Below are 20,749 nucleotides of genomic sequence, written 5' to 3' on the forward strand. Positions count from 1 at the left end.
CTGACTTCTATGTTTTTGTGTAAATATATTTACATATATAGACATATGCATTTTTGCATGTCTGACCAGATCTGTGAATGTGTGTTTTTGTTTTCTTTTCACTTTTATTTATAATGGCTATGAAATATGTTAATTAAAAGGGTATGCAGTGGTGTCTCCTGAAAGAAGAGGAAGTCATTCCTCGTATCAGAGCTATGGAAGGTCGTAGAGGACGACCACCAAATCCAGATAGACAGCGTGCTAGAGAAGAATCAAGAATGAGGCGTCGCAAAGGCCGACCTCCAAATGTTGGTAGCGCTGAATTTTTAGACAACACTAATGCAAAGCTCTTAAGGAAGTTGCAAGCTCAAGGTAAGAAATTTGTTATAGTTTCTACAACCTGAAAGTAATGATGTTCAGTTTTCTTAAAGGCAATTATTACCATGTATTTCTGCTACTGTACGCCCTTGCAAGTTGCTTTTCGAAATCTTGTCAAAAGTGTGACCTTGACCTTCAGTTTAAAGCCAAGTAGGTATAAACGTGCTTTAAAGAGAGGTGAAGAGGGGGTGCATGTGTGTATGTAATAAATGAATAAGCTTGGGCAATATTAACTTTATTTAGATTTGTACAGTGTAATAAGAGCGGAAATCTGGGTACTACTGACAGTTTTTTAAAAAATACATAAGGATATGAGAATCTGATCCTAAATATAAGCATCAAGCATGTAACCTTCATCGCAGCACTGTTCTTCAAAATTGCATCACATTTTCCTAAAAAAAGTTAATATTCTACAAAATTCTCTTAAGGCTCAGGGTTATTTTTCCTCTTGAGTTTCATGATTGATCTGGCCTAGATAGTGAATGTGGACATATGCTGTCTGTTGCGGTGCTGCACAAGATTCATACTTAAAATATCTAAGCCTTTACTACGTCTTTGAGAGATTCATTGTGCCTTTTTTCTCTGTGCCTGCAAAGAGCATTACACAACAAAGAACCAGTCATTGGAGATGATTGAAATGTTCTGCCTGAACAAACAGAGAGGATGCATTTTTAAAGATACCTGTTGTAGGTAGTATTTTTGGCTTGGGGCTGGATATCAGGTAAGGTAGCTAGATCATTTTCTGTCTCATTAGAGGCCACTAAGCACCATAGTACTTGTTGCTTGTATATTGCTTTCAATCTGATAATCTCAAAGCAATTTACAAATATTAACAGTTTAAGCCTCATGACACCCCTGTGAAGGTAGATATCCACTTCATTTTAGAAATGCAAAAACAGATGCTAGAGAGGTTGTGTCTTGCCCATTCAAAGCCAGAATTAATCCAGATCTCCTGATTTGCACTCCGACCACTAAACCACAATGCCTCCTTTTTCAGCCCTCTACCTATGGTAGCAGGGTGAGAGCAAATTGGCATACATTTCCTCAGTAGTGACTATTTCCTCACTAGTGACTTCAATGTATTACTAAAAGACACCCCTCCCCGTGCCCTGTTTCAAATTTTCCTGTTGTTTGAGATTTCATAGAGGTGTCCAGATACTACACTGAAAGAGGCCTTGCAAGCAGATAGGTATTTGGAGGCACTCTCTTGTCTGCTTTTCTCCATTCTTCAAGGACAGATGATTCTCATAGCCCATAGCTACAGGAGGTTCTTTATATGCACTATTGGACCTATTATGCCTGTTAATGTCTACCTTGGCTTCCTTTTCCCCACTCAGGTTCTTAAGCATTGAGAGTAAAATCGATTTCGACCTGATGTTTTGTGATCTCAATCTTTCAGAATCTTTTTACTAATTAATAATGGTATAGACTAGGAACTGCTAGTCCAATCAGAGGCATTTTGTCATTCTTCCTATCAACTGTTCTTTGTCTCCATGTATTTGGATATGTCAATTTCAAAGAAAAAAGTGTTTTTAGTGGAGGGGTTTCAGGCTCATTTCATGTGTGGCATCCAGAATTTTTCTTAAGGATGTTCTAATTCTTTGAACTGGCCATACATTTTCTTACATGAAGAATTTGTAAGGCATTCATATTCTGCAGAGAGATGCCTATACAGTGTGTGTTATAAATACCTGGATGGGTAGATGGTAACTTTTTATAGGTTGTGTAAATATTCCTTAGAATTTGGTTTGGTTTTGTCCCTCACCCCCATGATTCTAAGATGGCTATATGAAAATGCACTTAGTGTTGGCCTCACTCTGTTCCCACTGAAGTCAACTGGAGTTTAAGCACTGAGTTCGGTGGAAGCAGAGTTACATCAGTCCTGAATGTGTTTGAAAATCCCACCCTATATATACAGTACCCGCTAATAGTTTATTTTGGTCTGTACTGCATCTTTAAATCCTTATACTTCATATCTCTTATTTCTGTGGGAAAACATAAGTTTTTCAGGCATTTCAGATATCACTGTTCCGTAATTCAGCATCTGATTTTTTTTTTTCAGTTTTCAATAGCTTTTACATGAAATACTGATGTATTCTCTTAAAATACACTTAAAATATTCCTCTTTTTGGTTACACGATAAACCGTCCATAAACTATCATTTTTCTTTTTTCTTTTTTTTAACCAGTAGACCTCTTCACTGTTATGTCACTCATTTTCAGCTCTGCTGTTTTACATCCTCATCTTGTACCCTGAATTTTTATTACATTTTTTCATATACAGTGAGCAGCCATATACTTCTAGTCTAAATTACTTATCTTTTAGATTAAGGGAAAATAACAAGAATGAAAAAAAGTAATGTGTCTGTGACTCAGGTTGAAAATTTAACTCACTTGAGTACCACCTTACTTCACAAATAATCTCACTAAAATCAATAGAACTATTCAAAGAGTAAAATTTACTAATCAACATGAGAAAGAGTGGCAAAATCTAGCTTTATGAGAGTGTACTATGTATTATGTGCTATCTGAACTCTCTCATGGGATTGTTCAAAAAGGATTATAAACTATATAAACTTCTAAAGAGACAGAGGTGGGTCGGTATTTTTTGATTGAAAGTAAATCATTTTCGTTTTTCAGAATTACACAAAATTTTTGTGTAGATAAGAGAGAGCATCCATGTTCATTTGAGAAGATGTTATAGAGATTTGTTTATAAAAGAGATCCTGGTATAAGAATTCTATATTTAAACATTTTTCGGGATAAATTTGTGCAAGATAAACTCACTATTTTCTTCGTCTCCTCTTTCTTTATGTGAAAATGTCTGAACGTGTAAGTTAGATCTCTTTTGTGAGACAGTGCTATGACTATGTGCTTAATATTTCCCCTTTGTTTTACAGAAATAGCTAGGCAAGCAGCACAAATAAAGCTTTTGAGAAAACTTCAGAAGCAGGAACAGGCTCGAGTTGCCAAAGAAGCAAAAAAACAGCAAGGTAAGTAGTAAACCTCTAAAAGATTGTGCATACTTGCAGATGAGCTTTAGAGTTGTCTATATTAGGTTACTGTTCTTCAGTCATTTTCTGCTGATGTTACATTTTTTGTTTTACTTGTAGCTATTATGGCTGCTGAAGAAAAGCGGAAGCAAAAAGAACAGATAAAGATAATGAAACAGCAGGTAAATGTTGTGTGTTCACTAAATAAGCTCTATATTTTATTTATTTACTTAAACTAATGCTTTCAATATATTTGATAGGTTATACAGTGTACTTGTTAAAATTTGAAGTTGTTAGTTATCTAATTATAAAGAACATATGTTGTATTTTATTTTGAAAGACTAGATCGTGCAGCCCTTACTAATGTTGGTGAATCTGTCCCTTGTGTAATCATTTTGACTTCAATGACACTACGCATGTGACTAAGGGTTGTGCAGCTGGCCCTTCAGTTAGTTACATGCTCAACTACTCTGCGGCTCTATAAAAAGAAATAGTGATATAGCTGCTTATGTAAACATTGAAATAGCTCAGCCAAAGCAGCTAGAGAGAAAACTGCCAGTGATTTTGGATTGCTTAAGAACAATTATATCTAAGCATAGTGATGAATTAAATTACACATTGCTTGCTTTTTAAATATAAAATTATTGTTAAATATTGTTATATCAAAGACTCTTACCCATATGTAATACTTTCAACAGCAAGAAGATTTTTCATATTTAGCCATTAATAAATTAAGCTACTTGTAGAAGCAGGTTTTTCATCTTTTGAACAAATATCCCAATAAATGAAGTATGAAATGAATGCTTTTGAAGCCTGACAGTCTAAAAACAATTATTTTACTAGGTTTCTTTGCATTAATTCTATTCCCTGCAGTGAACTGGACACATTAACTTCTGAAATAGCATGTGATGCACATTGTGTTTTTGAAGAAAGTATTTAAATTATTGCTTTTTGCGCTATTTTAAGTTCTGTATTCATATCGATATAGAAACTTCGCTGTTTGTGTAGAAGCTTAAATTGTGTGTGTTTATGGTTAAAACCTAGGCATTCTGATTTTTTTATAGGTAACTTTATTAAGATTGTAAGGATATGCTGATGAGTATTTCTTTGACTGTCCTTGTAAGAAAATGAAACACAAAAGTACCTTAATTAATCTGTGTGTGGAAAGAGGAATCAGTGTTTACTCGAGATTTCCATTTTAATCCAATAATAAAACCCAACCATGGAGCTAGTGGAAAATATTCAAGATGAAATACCTTGCGCTTTTTAAACAGGCTTCAGCAGATGTCTGTGTAAGGAGGGATTTGTTATCACATTCTTGATACCATATCTTGATTGTAATCTGTGAGAGTGAACACTGGTATAAATTTTTGCCTTTCTGGTCTATTTCTGCTGTGGATTTTATTATTATTTACATTGCAGTGGTGCCTTGAAGCCCCAGTCATGGACCAGGACCCAACTGTGCTATGTGCTGTAGAAACAGAACAAAAGGATTGTCTCTGCCCCAGGGAGCTTACTTATCATAGCGTATTGCTGAGTAATTGCTTTTGTAGCTGAGTTATTTAAAAAAAGGCACTTGTGTTAGGGTATTGCTCAGCATACTGAAAATGTGCCTGTAGCTCAACCCTAATTTAAGTGAGGTATATCTATATTATTTATAGAATCTTCCATGTAATAGGAATGTGCATTCAGGTTCCACAGGAAACAAGTAAACCGAGATCTCTCTGTATTTTTTTTTTTTTTGCTTTGGGGAGTCATTAATGGGGATGAAATAATGTGGGCTTTCATCGTCTCACCATCTAGAAATGATTACAAGTCAGGCTTGACTAAAGCTAGCTGAATAACATATTTTTTGGTTTGTTGGCAATTTCAAAAAGTGTTTAAAAAAACTGGGTTCAACTCAAAACCAACATTTTTGAAATTTTGAGGGAATCAAAAAGTGTCATAATAATAATTTGGGTTAAATAAAACTTTTGACCATTTTTAAATATACTTGCCATTTAAAAAAAGTTAAGGAAATTTTTAAACTAATAACATTCAAACGAAACAATCAAAAGGTTTCCTTTTGAAAATGTTGAAATATCTTTATACGTTTTCTATTTTTCTTTCCTAAATGAACATTTCAGCAAAATTGACACAAATTAAAAAGTACCAGTCCTCGCATGGTACTATCTAGATCCTGTGTAGTAACAACACAATCCTTCTGCTGTTGAAGCACACTTCAACTTCAAAACTTTGAAAATTCTAATAGTTATTTCTCTACAAGCAGCATTAATTCTGATCTTAGTAACAAATATATGCCACCAAGTTGTAATGAAGAACTGTGTCCTGTTTTGTTTCTACTTAAAAAAAAAAAAAGAAAAAAAAAAAGGGGGAGGAAAAAAAAAGGTCAGAGTTATGCAGATGAATGAGATTACAGAGAATCTTGTTGGGTACATTGTTGGTGTTCGAATGATGGAAGTGAAAGTTTGTTTTATGTAGACATGAGGAATCTGAATTAATTTTTGTGGGCATTGTGATTTTTTGGGTGGTAAGCTGTGGTGTGAATGTTAATATTACCTTAAGTGGTGATTTCCTTGATTTGTAGTGATTTCGTTAGATAGATAGAAAATGTACTCTTGAATATCCTTAACTATAACTTAACGCAGCTTTGGATAAGGATTTCCATGTGTTTTTTTTAATGCACCTGATGTGTAAAGACTGTGGGAAAGCAGCTCTACTGTGACAGACAGAACAAAGCAGACCATAGAAAAGTTGCTCACTGCAGTGGGACTCTCCTTATTCATACCTTTGAATGTCTCTGTACATTAGGGAGGCTGAGAATGATAGCTTAGTGGGATATTGTTATGGGGATGTAATGTAAGGGAAACCTTTTACCCATGTTGAAACATTTTACTAACTAAAGTTTAGCATAAAGAAAAGACCCTTTCCCTGGGCACCCATTTCCCTCCACATGCCCTGCCTCCTTTCTCTCAACACCCCCATCTGCCTTTTTCTGCAGATCCACCCTAGATTCTCCAGTAAGTCATGGACCTAATAAGGTTCACAGGGAGGCACTTTTCAGATAACTATCTATGTATCTTTCTTTCTACATGTCCTCTGTGATTGCCCTGTTGCTGGCAAGTGAATGGGAAATTGGGCAAGGAGTCAAGGAGAACGAAAGATTTACAGGTGATAGCTAACTGAGAGATGGAACTGCTCGCTCCTAAGGAGATACTATCCCTGTCTAACAGACTTCCTGAAGTTTGCCATAGTGCAGTCCTGTTTGGACTGGGGCTTCCCTGGTTTAAACAGAGACTGGCAAGTGGCTGTAGTTGGGGCACTGGAGAGACAGAGGATATTTTAAGAACCCAGGAAGGGTCATGGCAACAGAGGAAAAAGGACTTAAGCCTCTTGCTCCAAAAACATAGGACTCTACCACGTCACCTAGCGTCTCCGCTGACTTAGCAGTATATGGTCTATGATATGCAGTTGAGCAGTTCTGATTAGGGCAGTAGTGTTTAGTGAACCGTGGAACAGATTTTAACATCCCTGCTAATGCTGAGTAGTACTTTATTCTTTGTGTAATACATGGAATCAGTTGGGACCACTCTCAGAGTAAGGTGCTACTCAATCACTATGAGTAGTAGTATCAGAATCTTGGCCTCAATATCTTAGTAAACATGATGAATACAAAAAAATAAGTTAATAGAAAGAGATTACCTATTAAAATAGCACTTGAAGATACTGGCAATTGTGTGCATGAGAGTAAACCTCTTGAGTCTGAGTTAACTTAATCAGTTTATTCAGATAATTGCATTTAGAAGTTTTTACATGGTAAAGGACTGTTTCATCTAACATATACAACACAGTGTCCTGTTTTTATGTGTAATGCCCAGGCTAAGTATAGTCAAAATAGAATTGAATTAGTAAAGAAAGGAGAGAAAAAGAATTTGAATTCAGAAACTCAACATATAAAATTTTAGTCCACTCTGCAGCACAGTAAAAGGGTAAGAGGATGTTGGCTTGTATCTGGAGGATATTATGTTAGCTAACTTATAAAAAACACTGAGTATATTGGTACCACATTTGTGAAATATGCAGTGTAGGTCACGTTAGTTGAAGAAAAATTTTGTTAAAATGGAGAAAATAAGGGTAGGATCCCAAAATAATAAATGGAATGGAGAGGGCTTGCATATGAGAGCAACATTTGGTAATTTTTAAGATTTGAAGTGCTATTGTCCCTAACCTAGCATTTATATGGTATTTCATTCAACTTGATCTACTCAAAGTTGTTAGATTAAAATGAGGGGACATAGATGTTATTAAAGTATGACTTTGGCATACAGCAGGTAAGAGGCATTTTTTTAGAGCGATTGGTGAATTGGTGGAATGATTTTCCAGATGAGATGGTGCAGTCAGTAGTATTAAGACATAGGTTGATTGCCATTTTGCACTGTACACTGGGGCTACACCTTAAATATTATTTGGAAACTGCAGCTAGGGCAGAATGCAACTACCTTCTTGCTCATAGAACAGAGTTTCATCCACAGGGTACTCTGTAACTAAGCTCTTTGATCTGGGCTCACTGCCTCTGTCCCTGGGTGGTATAGTGACATTTGCAGGTGGCTGAGATGTTTGAGCTTTGGATAGCCACATTTTAAAGAAATCTGATTAAATATACTTATGGTAATAAAACTGTGGGTTACTCTAGATGATTAATTTTGTGCTTTTCACACTTCTCTTTTCTGGGAGGTCAAGGTATGGTTAAGAGGGATTTCCCTCTCCCCCCCCCCCCCAAACATTAAGCTTTTTTGGCATGTGTTGAGCCTCCGGCACAGAAAATGTAGTGACTTTTTTGTTTTAAACAGTTTAAAATTCAGAAAGCTGTAATAGAGAACATAGAGGTGGCAGAATATTGTTTTTAGTAACCTGTTCCAACCGTAGTGGTCCTGCTTCTGGTACTGTGCAGGAACCGTCACCATGCCCCTGAGACGAGATGAAGTTGACTCTTCTTCATGACATATTTATTCTCTGGAGACTCCGGAAACTACAGTGGTGACGTAATTTCCAACACACAAAATAGAGAGTTGATGGCTCGTATCATACTCAGACTTTTCTCTTCCAGGTGCCTTGATACTGTGTCCATTTGAACGCTTGTCTGTATGACACAGCCTGATGCAAGCTTCTTTGGCATTCCTTGGAATAAATTAAGGGCTTTGCTATGCGCTGAGTTCTGTGGTTCAGATTTTGTCCTGTCTGTCCAGATAACAGAATGGAAACACCTCCATCCATAGACATGCTCTGCTCTTTTAATTGATGTGCCTCAAGCAGCTGTTCGGAGACAATAAACCCTTAAATAGGATGCTATAAGGTTTTCAGTTGCAGCATATACTATCTCTGTTTACAAATCACAAAGTATACAAGACAGGACATGTACAATAAAATTGTCCAGTGACTGCATTAGGCTCCCCCCATTCCTCAGGAGCTCACAGGCATGCTGACGTCTCTGAGAATGACCTTGACTGAAAGTGTTGTGGCCGCTGTTTTCCAGACTCATTTATTTACTTTTACTCTGTAGTGCATAACTTCACACACCCCTCTGAGAAATAAGTAAGGTTGTCCAAACTCAGGCTTTCCATCTTGATAGGTTAGTTTCCAGTGGAAATAAAAGTATACAGCACTTAATTGTGCATACTTCATCCAGATATGATATGGCTAAATATTGGCTGCTGCTGGGTAGATACTTTGGGCCATGCAGTATGCTCAGAGGTACTGTGTGGTCCCAGGTAGCAAGATTAGTGGAGGTTTAAGAATGGCTATGCTCCCAGCCTCTGGATGTCTGCAAGAGTTAAGCAACAGATAGCTGGGAGCAATGAGGATTTCATAGCCCCCAGCATTCCCTGCATAAGCAGACTGCGTCAGAGCACTCCAGCCCCTATTTCATACCCATTCCTACACCTCTCTACCATTGCAAGTCAGGATTTGGCCTATACTGTATAGTTTGTACTGTCATCAGGGTGCTTCCTTTCTCTAAGTTAGTATAAGAGAAATACGGTTGTCACTACCTAAACATAAACCCACAGATAGATTCCATTTTCAGTGCTTTCATCAAATATTTGCTAATGTTAATGTAGAACACCAAACACAGCCAGTTGTAGTTCAAAATAATCAGCTGGAATCTGTGTAAAATTCAACAAGTGCTCATGTCTTTAAAAATTATTATGGCTCTTTTCTCACTTTTTTTTTTTCATTCATGTAAAAAAAAAATTTATATACTCTTTTTTGTTGTTGTTTAAAAGGGTTAAAAGATGTTTTTCCCCCCTTGCAGGAAAAAATTAAGAGAATTCAACAAATCAGAATGGAAAAAGAACTTCGGGCTCAGCAAATTTTAGAGGTAGAAACAATAAACTAAGCATATCTTTTTTAAATATGTTCATACGTTTCAAGAACATTATAATTAAGAAAAAAGTCTTAACTGCATGTTTGTCGCAACTGGATTAAAGTAAGATCTGCTTCAGGAATTCCATAGTCTTGATTCAAATTGTTAACTGTCTCACTATTTCAGAAATTCTAAGAATACTGATCCTTAATTTAAATTATGGTCCGAATCCTGCAGTTGCTTACACATATGCTTAACTTTAAACACAACAATTGTCTCATCAACAACAAAAGGAGTACTCATGCTTACAGTTAAGCAAATACGTATTTGCAGAATTAGGGAGTAAAATAGTATTGCAATCTACTTTATATGGAATTTAGTTCCTGACTGTGGAATGGATTTAAAACTTTGTTTTAAAAATTAAATTACAGTATCAAAGAAGGAAAATATTTAACATTTGTCTGTGAAGTTGATATTTGAACAGCATGATTCTGATCTTCAGAAATGTGCATGATCTGTTTTTAAAAGACATAAGCTTCCATATTGCAGATGGTTGCTTCATATAATGTAACCATGTCACATACAACTAAATTAAAGGAATTTGAATTTAAGATTTCTGTTTCAGATCTCCATTTCTGATCTGTCTGACAACAGATTTCTTTTTGGTTTCGGTTGTCTTATACTAGAACTAATATTGATACATATTAAATGGATGGGAATATTATTCCCAAAATGTGTTGATGAGCAGTCCGTATATTGGCTTCAACTGAACATTTTCACTTACATTAAATATGTATTTAAAATGGAAAAAAGTGGTAAACCATTGATTCCTAACGTTTTTAACCCACTGTTTTATATAATAATTAGAATTTTAATCTCTTTCCAACCATACTTAAAAAAGAACTATTTTCCTATATGCTATGTATCTTGGTTGCAAATGTCCAAGTAAAATAAATCTTGAATATGACTTCATAATTCTGGCTTGACTTAAAAAAAAATGAATTGTGAACTTACTGATAATGCAAAGTGTTCTGGGGAAGAAATCTGTTATAATGTACACATAATATGTGGTATTGTTTTGCACCTTGTGAAGCATGTAGTTTTATTAGTCTGAGATTATTTTCAAGTTTTAGTGGTGTTGTTGCATGACCTTGAGACCTGTTTTGCATGCACAGGCTAAAAAGAAAAAGAAGGAAGAAGCGGCAAATGCCAAATTATTGGAGGCTGAGAAACGAATAAAGGTTAGTTTAGATGAGCATCAGAGTTTTCATTTTCCAAAAATAAAAACCGTGTGATTGTGCATAATAATTGTGAACTAATATGAGAACTGTAGGTATGGCAGAATCTTTTTTGATAAGGTATTACATCTGTAATAGAAATGTAGAGTAAGTACTGTGCATATGTGTGTGTGTGTGTCTGTGCGTGTGTGTGCATTTACATATATACATGCATATGCATGCATATATATAATAATAAATAGAAGTGTCAATACTAGGGTTATCTGTACCTTATGCTTGGCTTGAGCAGCTTTTGACATACTCACCAAACCCTTATATAATAGCATTGCATACAGTGTCTCTTCTGTTTTATGCTGAGTATAATGAAAAACTGTTGCTATTTGTGTAACATTGTGGTCAAATATCCCATTTATCCCTATCAGTGCTGAAAAATTTACTTACTCTAATTGGAAATCCATGCACTCTCAGTGTAGCCAAATGTTATTGGCGTCTCCTGATGCTCCTCTGTTCAGTAAATTTTATAGCATAAACTGTTCCTATATTATGTGAAGTGTTTGAAAATAAAGGAGTGAAGAGAGAGAGAATGCAGATTCTTCCTATTTTAGCATGGCTCAAAAAATTGCATCTTACTGCTAAATAATAATTGTCAAGTATTTGAAGCACCTTTTTGTTCTTATGTTTAAGGAAAAAGAAATGCGAAGGCAGCAGGCTGTTCTTCTGAAACATCAGGTTAGTATGCATATAGTTATCAGAACAGTAGCAAATGCTAATTTTTAACTTCTGCTTAAGCTATTTGGGGGAAAAGTCTTCAAAATATTTTTATATAAATTTCTGATTTTGATTCCTGCATAAGTTTTTCTTTCATTTTATGGGTTATTGACTTGCTTTGGTATTGGGGTTTCTGTGGGGGTTATAAAGTGGTTTTATGACTTTGTGATTTCTGTTTCATAATGTTGTGCCAACTCTTTCTACCAGGAGTTGGAGAGGCATAGACTAGATATGGTATGGGTATGTTTATTTTTGTACATCTAACACCGCATTGTGATTTGGTTGTGATATGGTTGTCATAGCAATGCATAAAATGTAGCACTGGCTGCTGTCATATTACATACTGCTGCATGGCTTTACAGCACAGTGCATTGCATACATCTGCTTGTCTTATCTATTAAAGAAAAGAAAGTATGACTTGTCTCAGACGTGTTATAAATTGAATTCTGCGATCCATATATGAGGCTGTTGACTGGAAATCTACATTACTGATGTCACAACCTGAGTTGGACCATTATATAAAATCAGTGATGAATTTATGCAAAATTAGTATTTTGCCTTTAATAGAAAATCACTGTACAAATTTTGCAAGTCTTATCCCATTTGTTGGGATTCGGTATAAAGCTTTTAATATAGTTTTGGATTAGAATACTACAAATTGGATTAGAATTACTGTACAAATTGGGACCATGTCTTCCCCACATTTGTACAGTGCCGAGCACACTAGCTTTCAATAAACAGTAAATGCATAATATTTTAATCTGAAAATGAAACTAGAGATGAAATCCTGGCCTCATAGAAGTAAACGACAAACTCCTATTAACTTTGGTGGGGCTAGGATTTTACCTCAGAACTTTAAAATTGAAGGAACTTACCTAGTTTTTTCCATAGTACTATAATTTATGTTCCATTTAAATTTGTTAACATAATCTACGGTGCAGCTTTTGTGACTTTGCATTGAGGAACAGGCATCAGTAAATAGGAATATCCTATTTTATTCATGTTTGTGTATGAACCATAGCTAGTTTAAGTAAAACTGGTCTCAACACAGAAAAATTCAGCATACTTATTTGTTGGTGGCATACTGGATTCCAGCAAGATTTTTCTGAGAGTAAACATGAAGTTAAAATGATTTTAAAACTCAGCCTTCTACTATATTTTTAAATGATTAGAAACACAGCCTTCTGTTCAATTGGCAATTCATTTAGTAATTGCGAGCTATCTAATAGCAGATGTAAGGTAACTGACCTGTTCCAGCCAACCATTATGCTTTTTGTTCTGCCAGCTTATGAAGGAGCATCACAACTGACCATAAGTAAAGCTGTATGCTTTCTGTTTTACACTGTCTCCATGTTCATTGCTTTACCTTTTTGCTTTTGATTGTTCTTGTATTTGCTTTCTAAACCTGAACTAAAACATGCACAGACTTAGCCATTCTTGTCCTATATATATATAGTATTTATTGTGACTTGTCTATTAATGCTAAACTTGTTGTACTGAGTTTGTAAAATAAAAAAAACACTTTTGTAACTGTGGTTGAGTCTTGTTCTAATTTTATCTGCTTTAACAGGAACGAGAGAGGAGAAGACAGCATATGATGCTTATGAAAGCCATTGAAGCACGTAAAAAAGCAGAAGTAAGTATTCATTCAGCTCTGAAAAAGTATGCAGTTTCTTTCTTAACAGTTTGACTGCTATCTATCTGCATTCATAGAACAGAACAGTGACACTGAACTTCTGTAAACAAATATGTTAAGCAAATAGCTGACTTGAGGGTCAGAAAGTACTTTTGCATCACAGAATATTTTTGTGTAGGTCATTTCAGACTTCAGAGCCGCCATCAGTATCTCCTAGCAAATGTGATTTCCCCTTTCTGTGTGTTTGTGTGTAAATTTAATGCTTTAAAGATAAGACACTAATTGTACTGTCCAGAGCAAGGCAGAAGGTTGGACATATGCTGCATAGATTTCCTCAGACAACTGTTCAAATGTAAAAATACCATTCTTATTCCGGTCATGGACTTCTTGGGCTTTTATCTATACTTGGAAAATGAGTTGTATTAGAAAACACATAAACTCACGTGTTTTAATTAACACACAGTTTGTCCTAGATGTTAAGCGGTATTTAACAGTGTGATAATTAAAACATATTAGCTAACACAACTCTTCCTTCCAGTATAGATGAAACTTCAAAGATAGCTGATTATGCCAAATTATATGATGTTTTTGTGAGATGAGTAGAGCTGAAGATTTTGTGAAAATAAAAATTACAAATGTTTCTGCTGAAAACTATGCTACCCTCAACCTTTTTAACTTTCTGCAATGAGTAATAGTTTTCACAACATCCAATAAGTCTGTGCTATACTATTCTCTAGGTCTTTGAATGTTGGGCTTTTAAGGGGTGGGGAGGGGCCGGGTCTCACAGCATCAACCACTATAGTCAGTCTGGTACACGATTGTGTGCTTCAAGCACGCAATGCTAATACTGCAGCCTCACTAAACTTTATGTTTGCAACTTATTCAGCAAGTGGAAAGCATAATCAACTGGTAGAAAAGGCTGTTTTCATTCTCAAAAATTACTGAAAAAATGTGAAGATAAAATACCAGCACTGAGAATAGCCCCAAACAGGCAAATAGTCCCAAATATGTTGGCTTCCTAGAAATGTAGGGCTGAAATGACCTTGAGAGGTCATCCATTTCAGTCCCATCTACTGAGCCAGGACCAAGAAAACTTAGACCATCCCTGACAGATGTTTGTCCCGCCTATTCTTAAAAACCTCCAATGTTGGGGATTCCACAATCTCTCTTAAAAGCCTATTCCAGAGCTTAACTACCTTTATAGTTAGAAATTTTTTCCTAATGTCTAACCTAAATCTTCCTTGCTGCAGATTAAGCCCATTACTACTTATTCTACCTTCAGTGGACAAGAACAATTGATCACAGTCCTCTTTATAACAGCCCTTACCATATTTTGAATACTGTTATCAGGTCCTCTGTCTTCCTTTCTCAAGATTAAACATGCAAAGTTTTTTAAATCTTGCCTCTTAGATCAGGTTTCCTAAACCTTTTATCATTTTTGTTGCTCTCCTCTGGAGCTGAATAGTGGAACAATTACTTCCTGTATCTTACATCTGACACGCCTATTAATATGCCCCAGAATATTAGCCTTTTTAACCACTGCATTACTCGTATCCAATTTGTGATTCACTATAACCCCCAGGTCCTTTTCAACAGTACTACCACCTGGCCAATTATTCCTCATTTTGTAGTCGAGCATTTGATTTTTCTGAGTACTACCTTGAACTCGTATTTATTGAATTTCAACTTGTTGTTTTCAGACCAATTCCTTAATTTGTCACAGTTGTTTAGAATTCTAATCCTAATCTCCTCCCAGTTTGGTGTGAGCTTCAGATTTTATAAGCATAGTCTCCACTCCATAATCCAAATCATTAAAAAATATATTGACTAGTACCAGACCCGGGACTGACCCCTTTGGGACTTTTCTAGGTATGCCCTCCCATGAGGAACCACTGCATACAGTCTTTCAACCAGTTGTGCATTCACCTTACAGTAATTTACATTGTAAACAATTTAACACACTAGGGTAGGGGACCCAAGTCCTCCTTATTCCACCAGGTCCCAGCCCGGGACCCTAGTAGTGGCAGAGGGTTCCACCACCGAGGTCAGCAGGGATCCAACCGCAACATGCTGCCCATGTCCAGGACTATGGTTAGACCCCCCCATGGCTACTTTTTTGCCGTGGGTCTGATGGCAGTAGATGGGGTGTCTTTGGGTTGTTTGTCTCCACCCCCTCCTGGGTATCAGCAGGCACCTGGGTGTCAGCTGGGGCCTCAGCACTTTGAGCTTCCGTGGGGTGGGTTGATAGCTGCTCCCTGGCGAGATCCTTTATGCTACATCCTTCCCCTCTGGCAGTCAGCCCTGACTGAGCTGGGTTGCCTGCCTTTATACAGCCACTGCACCTGGAGCATGCCCAGTAAGGTCGTGGGGGCATGGCTTCCTCAGCCACCAAGGAAGAGTTAATCCCTTCCTGTCCAGTTCAGGGTGAGTACACCCTGTCACACCAACCTAAAATGAGTAATGTCTACATATATTTAAAACGTTTTTCACTTCACTATATTTTACAAAAAGCATTTTAAATTAATATTACTGGTACTTTTTTTATGAAGCATTTTATTAGTACAATTCAACAAAATTCAAATCAGTTCAGTTTCTTATTGTATAAGGTAAATAAAAAGCAAACACTTATCATTAACTTTTGCTAAATATTAAAAGGAGAAATTGTGTTCTCTGCAATACCAGTTTTAAATCCAAAGCAACTCAGATTATTTGAATGAAAATGCTCAATATTTATGCCACTGCTGTTGAAAGTAGTGTTTGGCCGTGTGTGTTTGTACACAAAATCTTAGATTGTATTAACAACCCAAAACTGAAAGAATTATGTTTTTTTAAAATAACACATCTATCTGTCTAGACTAAGCAGAATTCAATTTTTTTTTTATAATTTTGATGGATAATATCAATGTTCATTTTTAATTTTTAAATCAATTTTAAATTGTCATAGTTGGGTAAAATTATGGGTTTTAAGCATTTTTTCTATTTTTATTGATTTTAAAATGTTCATATTTGTGAGAAATTAAGGGGGGACAGAGAATAAATTATTTAATGATATAATAGATGTTGAAATTCTAAAGTTAAAGCTTTAAAATCATTAAAACACAAACTATCAACATCACAAGTCAAAATGTACAAAGTAAATATCCTTAAATCACACTCTAAATTCTCAAGCAGCATTTTTCTAACTTTGACTAATTGTAAATTTAGATGATGATTGGTGGAAATGGCTTTTCATCGGTTTGTGTATGTAGGTGAAATTGATATTTTCCAACATTTACTGATAAAAATTGAATCCTTCCAAGCCTATTTAAGTGTATCAGTAACATCTGAGTACTGGTCGTAAAGTACTATTTTCCTCATTTTACAAAGGGGGAAGAGACACAGAGCGATTCAGGATATGTCTATGCAATGGGGGCTACAGTCGCACAGCTGCAGCTATGCCGCTATAGTGTAGATGCTTCCTACATCAACAGAAAGGTGTTTTCCACTGATGTAGGTAATCTGCCTCCCTCAGTGGTGGTAGCTAGGCCAACAGAAAAAGAATTCCATTGGCCTAGCTTGTCCACGTGGGGTGATAGATCAGCTTAACTACAGTGTTTTTCATACCCCTGAGCAGCCTAGCTAGGTTGCTCTAAATTTTAAGTGTAGAACAGGACAAAGTGCCCAAGGTGACACAGAGTCTGTGATGGAAGTGGTATTTGGGCCTTGGTCTCCTGAGTCCCACTCTAGTACCCTAGCCACTTGAACACTGTTCCTCTTTTAGTGTTACAGAATAATTGTTTCTGTTTGTAAATTACTGCTCCAATTTATATTGATGGTAGAATCTCTTTAATTCTCTAATTTCTAAACCCCAGCATACTATTTCTGAGCAACTGCAGAATCTATATTTTTTATTACCCGTAACTCAAATGAAAATCTTTTTTGTGATTGAAAGAACTCAAGATGCTGTGGTTTTACTGGATAGACTAAAATAGATTCAGCAGATACTGGCAGTCAGTACTTCTAGGTCCTGATGCGAAGTCTGTTGAAGTCAGTGGAATATGATCAGGCCTTCAAGTGGCCGGCCAGCCTCCCCTGTGGCCGTGATTTACCTCAGTGTGGGAGAATCTTCAAAGAGCACTGAGGTCTCAGTGATCTTAAGCTACACTAAGTCTCAGTGTATTTGTTTAACAAGACCTCATTTGAGTCATCAGCTTCGTGGAAGTCTCAAGTCAATCTTACTATTCTGACTAGAATTCCCAAATTTCTTAACTTCCAATCTGAACACCAGAAGCAGGTCAATCTTCTTTATAAAACAGGTCACTTTTGTGAAGCACTTTGAGATCTGTGGATGAAAAGCACTATTTAAGTCCAAAGTGCAGTTATTACTATTTGCCATGAATTCTTTCTCTCACTAGAAAGCTTATAATTTTAAGTGAAAAAGGTTTGCTGTCTGATATTAGGTCAAACAATTACAGCATAATTTTTACACAAGAAGTTTTTTGGAGGGATTTATGACCTATACTTCCTGTGTTTGTCAGAATCTGGACTTCACCTACCTTAGCTTCAATTTCAACTTTTCATTACTGTGTAGAAGACAAACCAATTACAGACCAGCCTCTGGTATCTAGTAGTTGATATATCAAGGATACAATGGTCTTAATGCCATCAAAACCCCATGGAGTTATAGGATATAAATGAATGCTTCACAGATCTTTAAACTCCTTTGTGAGACTCTCTGAATTAGGGAGCTCAAGTATTTTATATGGCAGATTCCATTTCAGATGGCCAGTGACTTTTTGGAATCAGGAGGCTCTAAGACAAAGTATTTATTCATATTCTTACAGGGTTTATTTTTAAGGAGATGTTTAGTTCTGTAGTAACCTAGCCATTTTTCTGCCAACCTCTTTGTCTTTCTTCATACCGGTCTTGTGGAATTGTTTTACAAACTGGCTGTTGAGCTGTTTTGCTTTCTAGTTGCAACAAACCCTTTAATTCCATCCAGTATTTTATGTCCTTTTTAAAATAAAAATTAACACATTAGTTTAGTGCTTATATATTTTTATTGCTATACTCTAATGGGATTGAAATTTGAGGAACACATTAAAGTTGGCAACACTGTTAATGATCAACATAATTTTTACTAGGGAAGGTTTGAAAAGCTGCAACTGGGAAGTCCTTGTCATACAGTTACAGAACAATGTTGCTATAATACTGTGAAAGGAGTCGAGATTTGGGTTGTGGGTGCAGCAAGGATAGTGTCCTGAGTGCTCAGTTTTCCTGAATGACAACAAAGGCACAGAATTGGAGCATCTCTCACCCTATCTGATTTTATAGTATGGTTACTGGTGAAAGCTGAAGAATAGGGAGCAAATTCAAACTGTAAGCACTTTTAGTATGCTATATCTCAGAAAGTATTTAAAATTTGTGGTACTGTCAAGAAAGAACATCTATTCCGGCATCTCATATTTAAAGGTTTTATACCACTATGATAAATATTTCTGTTCTGATAGTCTTTGAGTGCATTTCCTATTGGGCTGAAGGGAAAAGACTTACATTTTTTTCTGAGGTATAGTAGTTTTCTTCCTGTGCACACTGAACCCTCACATATAAATCTGTTTATTTTTTGAGTCGGCAGGTGGCACTACTTGCTCTGAGACAGCACTGAACCAATGCCCCAGCATAGTGTTGAGAATGTTATGTTTTGGATGAGATATAGAAATCAGGTTCAATTCGTAGCACTTCAAAAACCAAAAATGTTTAACTCTTATGCCCTAGCCAAACTGAAGCTCATGTAATGGCATTTTGTCTACCAAATTTGCCCCTTCAGTTCAGTTACAGAAGGTATTGCTTCCTCTGCAAAACATTTATGTAGAGTTTGTATTGTCATACGTTCACCAAATTCCACTCTAGAGATGGCTGCATTTGAGTGTTTAGTGAAGTGGACCTTGTGTATAATTTGTCTATTAATTAAGTTTGTCAAAGTGCTCTGAGATTTTTCAGAATAAAGGATGTGTTATACATATAAAAATATAATTTATAATGTTATCTTTCAAAGTTAAGGAAATAATCCCAAACTATGGATCTATGAAGACTTCCATCTTCAGATGGTTTACTTATTTTTCCTAAATTTGATGACAATTGAGCAGTTTCTATCTGCAGTTTTACACTAAATCAGTAGTGTGGTATGGATCAGAGAGAGCTAATTTCTGATTAATGACCTAATCCAGGCCCATGGTCACACAAAAATAATGGTTGTATAAAACACTAATTCTTCTTCAAGTGCGTGCTCATGTCCATTTCACATTAGGTATGTATGCTCGCCACATGCACTGGTGCCGGAAGTTTTTCCCTCAGCTGTATCTGGAGGGGAGTGGCTCTCGCGCCCTCTGGAGTGGCTCCCACATGGGCCCATAATGGGCGCTGCTGGCTCCCCCCACCCTCAGTTCCTTCTTGCCACCAGTGAGGGTGCACAGAATGTTCGCTGCTCTTACTTGCATTGCTTAGGCTTAGAGTTCTTGTGAAACTAGTGTACGTAGTTAGTAATTGAGTTAGCCCTTAGCAGTAGTTAGAGTTTTGTTAGCCCCATCAGGGACTTAGCCGAGAGACGGAGCATACCCTTGTCCCCAGGCTTTAAGCCCTGAGATCGCTGCAAATGGCCCATGCCCGTGAGCGATCCGCATAGTAGGTGTCTCAGTGAAGGGGACATAAGTGATAAGTGTCGAATCTGCAAGTCCTTTAAACCTGTCCACGGCCCCAGCCAAGAAGTCAAAGAAGACCAGTAGGGGACGGTCTCCTGCTCCCCGCAAGGGGAAGGACAGGGCTGGGGGTGAGCTAAGACCTGCGCTGGGCAGCTCATCTTCCCTGTTGGGAAGTCGGGCCTCACCTCACATCGAGCAATGCATCCCACCCCATTCCTTGCCTGGAAGCCTGGACACGGAAGCAGGCCTTCATCAGCTTCAGGTGCCATCTATGCCTGAAGTGCTCCAGGCTGTGCAGGAGATCCTGACGCTCCTGATGCCCAAATTTCAGGGTAAGCCCGCCTTGGGACCTTTCCATCCACCCTTGCCTCAATGATGCTGCTCCCCATCATGGAGGACGTCCCACCATCATCCACCCACTCGAAGTTGTCATGCCTCAGAGTTAGGGAGGCAGACACTCTGTGTGGTCACCGGACCTTGGGCATCGGCAGTGGGATTCGAGGTTCACTTCACTGGTTACCTGGCTCAGACCCATGGAGACACGTGCTCCCTGGCAGGAACATTGGGACTGGCCTTTCACATCACTGGAATGCCACTACAGATCTCGGAAATGATTGGAGGACCACAGCCATGGGCCCTGTCAATGATCCCCAAGACAGATCCCACCCGGCCCGCCATACCTCCAGGTCTCACTCCTTGTCCCGGTACCGGACTCGAAGT

The 20,749-nt window shown here is 37.1% G+C and overlaps 1 protein-coding gene across 13 annotated transcripts in view; it reads left to right on the plus strand.

Annotated features, from left to right (window-relative positions):
- Positions 1-20,749, plus strand: part of BAZ2B (bromodomain adjacent to zinc finger domain 2B) — a 272,845-nt gene that overhangs the window by 191,072 nt on the left and 61,024 nt on the right. For 5 of the 13 annotated variants that reach the window (XM_030580011.1, XM_030580016.1, XM_030580020.1 and 2 more), the window contains 8 exons: positions 141-351; positions 3,257-3,349; positions 3,470-3,531; positions 9,660-9,725; positions 10,886-10,951; positions 11,633-11,677; positions 11,924-11,950; positions 13,287-13,352. In XM_030580011.1, the coding sequence (XP_030435871.1) occupies positions 141-351; positions 3,257-3,349; positions 3,470-3,531; positions 9,660-9,725; positions 10,886-10,951; positions 11,633-11,677; positions 11,924-11,950; positions 13,287-13,352 (636 nt within the window). Of the gene's footprint in view, positions 1-140; positions 352-3,256; positions 3,350-3,469; positions 3,532-9,659; positions 9,726-10,885; positions 10,952-11,632; positions 11,678-11,923; positions 11,957-13,286; positions 13,353-20,749 lie in introns of all 13 variants that reach the window. The other 8 variants (XM_030580012.1, XM_030580010.1, XM_030580014.1 and 5 more) reach the window with 2 other exon arrangements.

This window comes from Gopherus evgoodei, chromosome 11 (genome assembly GCF_007399415.2).
Source record: "Gopherus evgoodei ecotype Sinaloan lineage chromosome 11, rGopEvg1_v1.p, whole genome shotgun sequence".
Lineage (NCBI taxonomy): Eukaryota > Metazoa > Chordata > Testudines > Testudinidae > Gopherus > Gopherus evgoodei.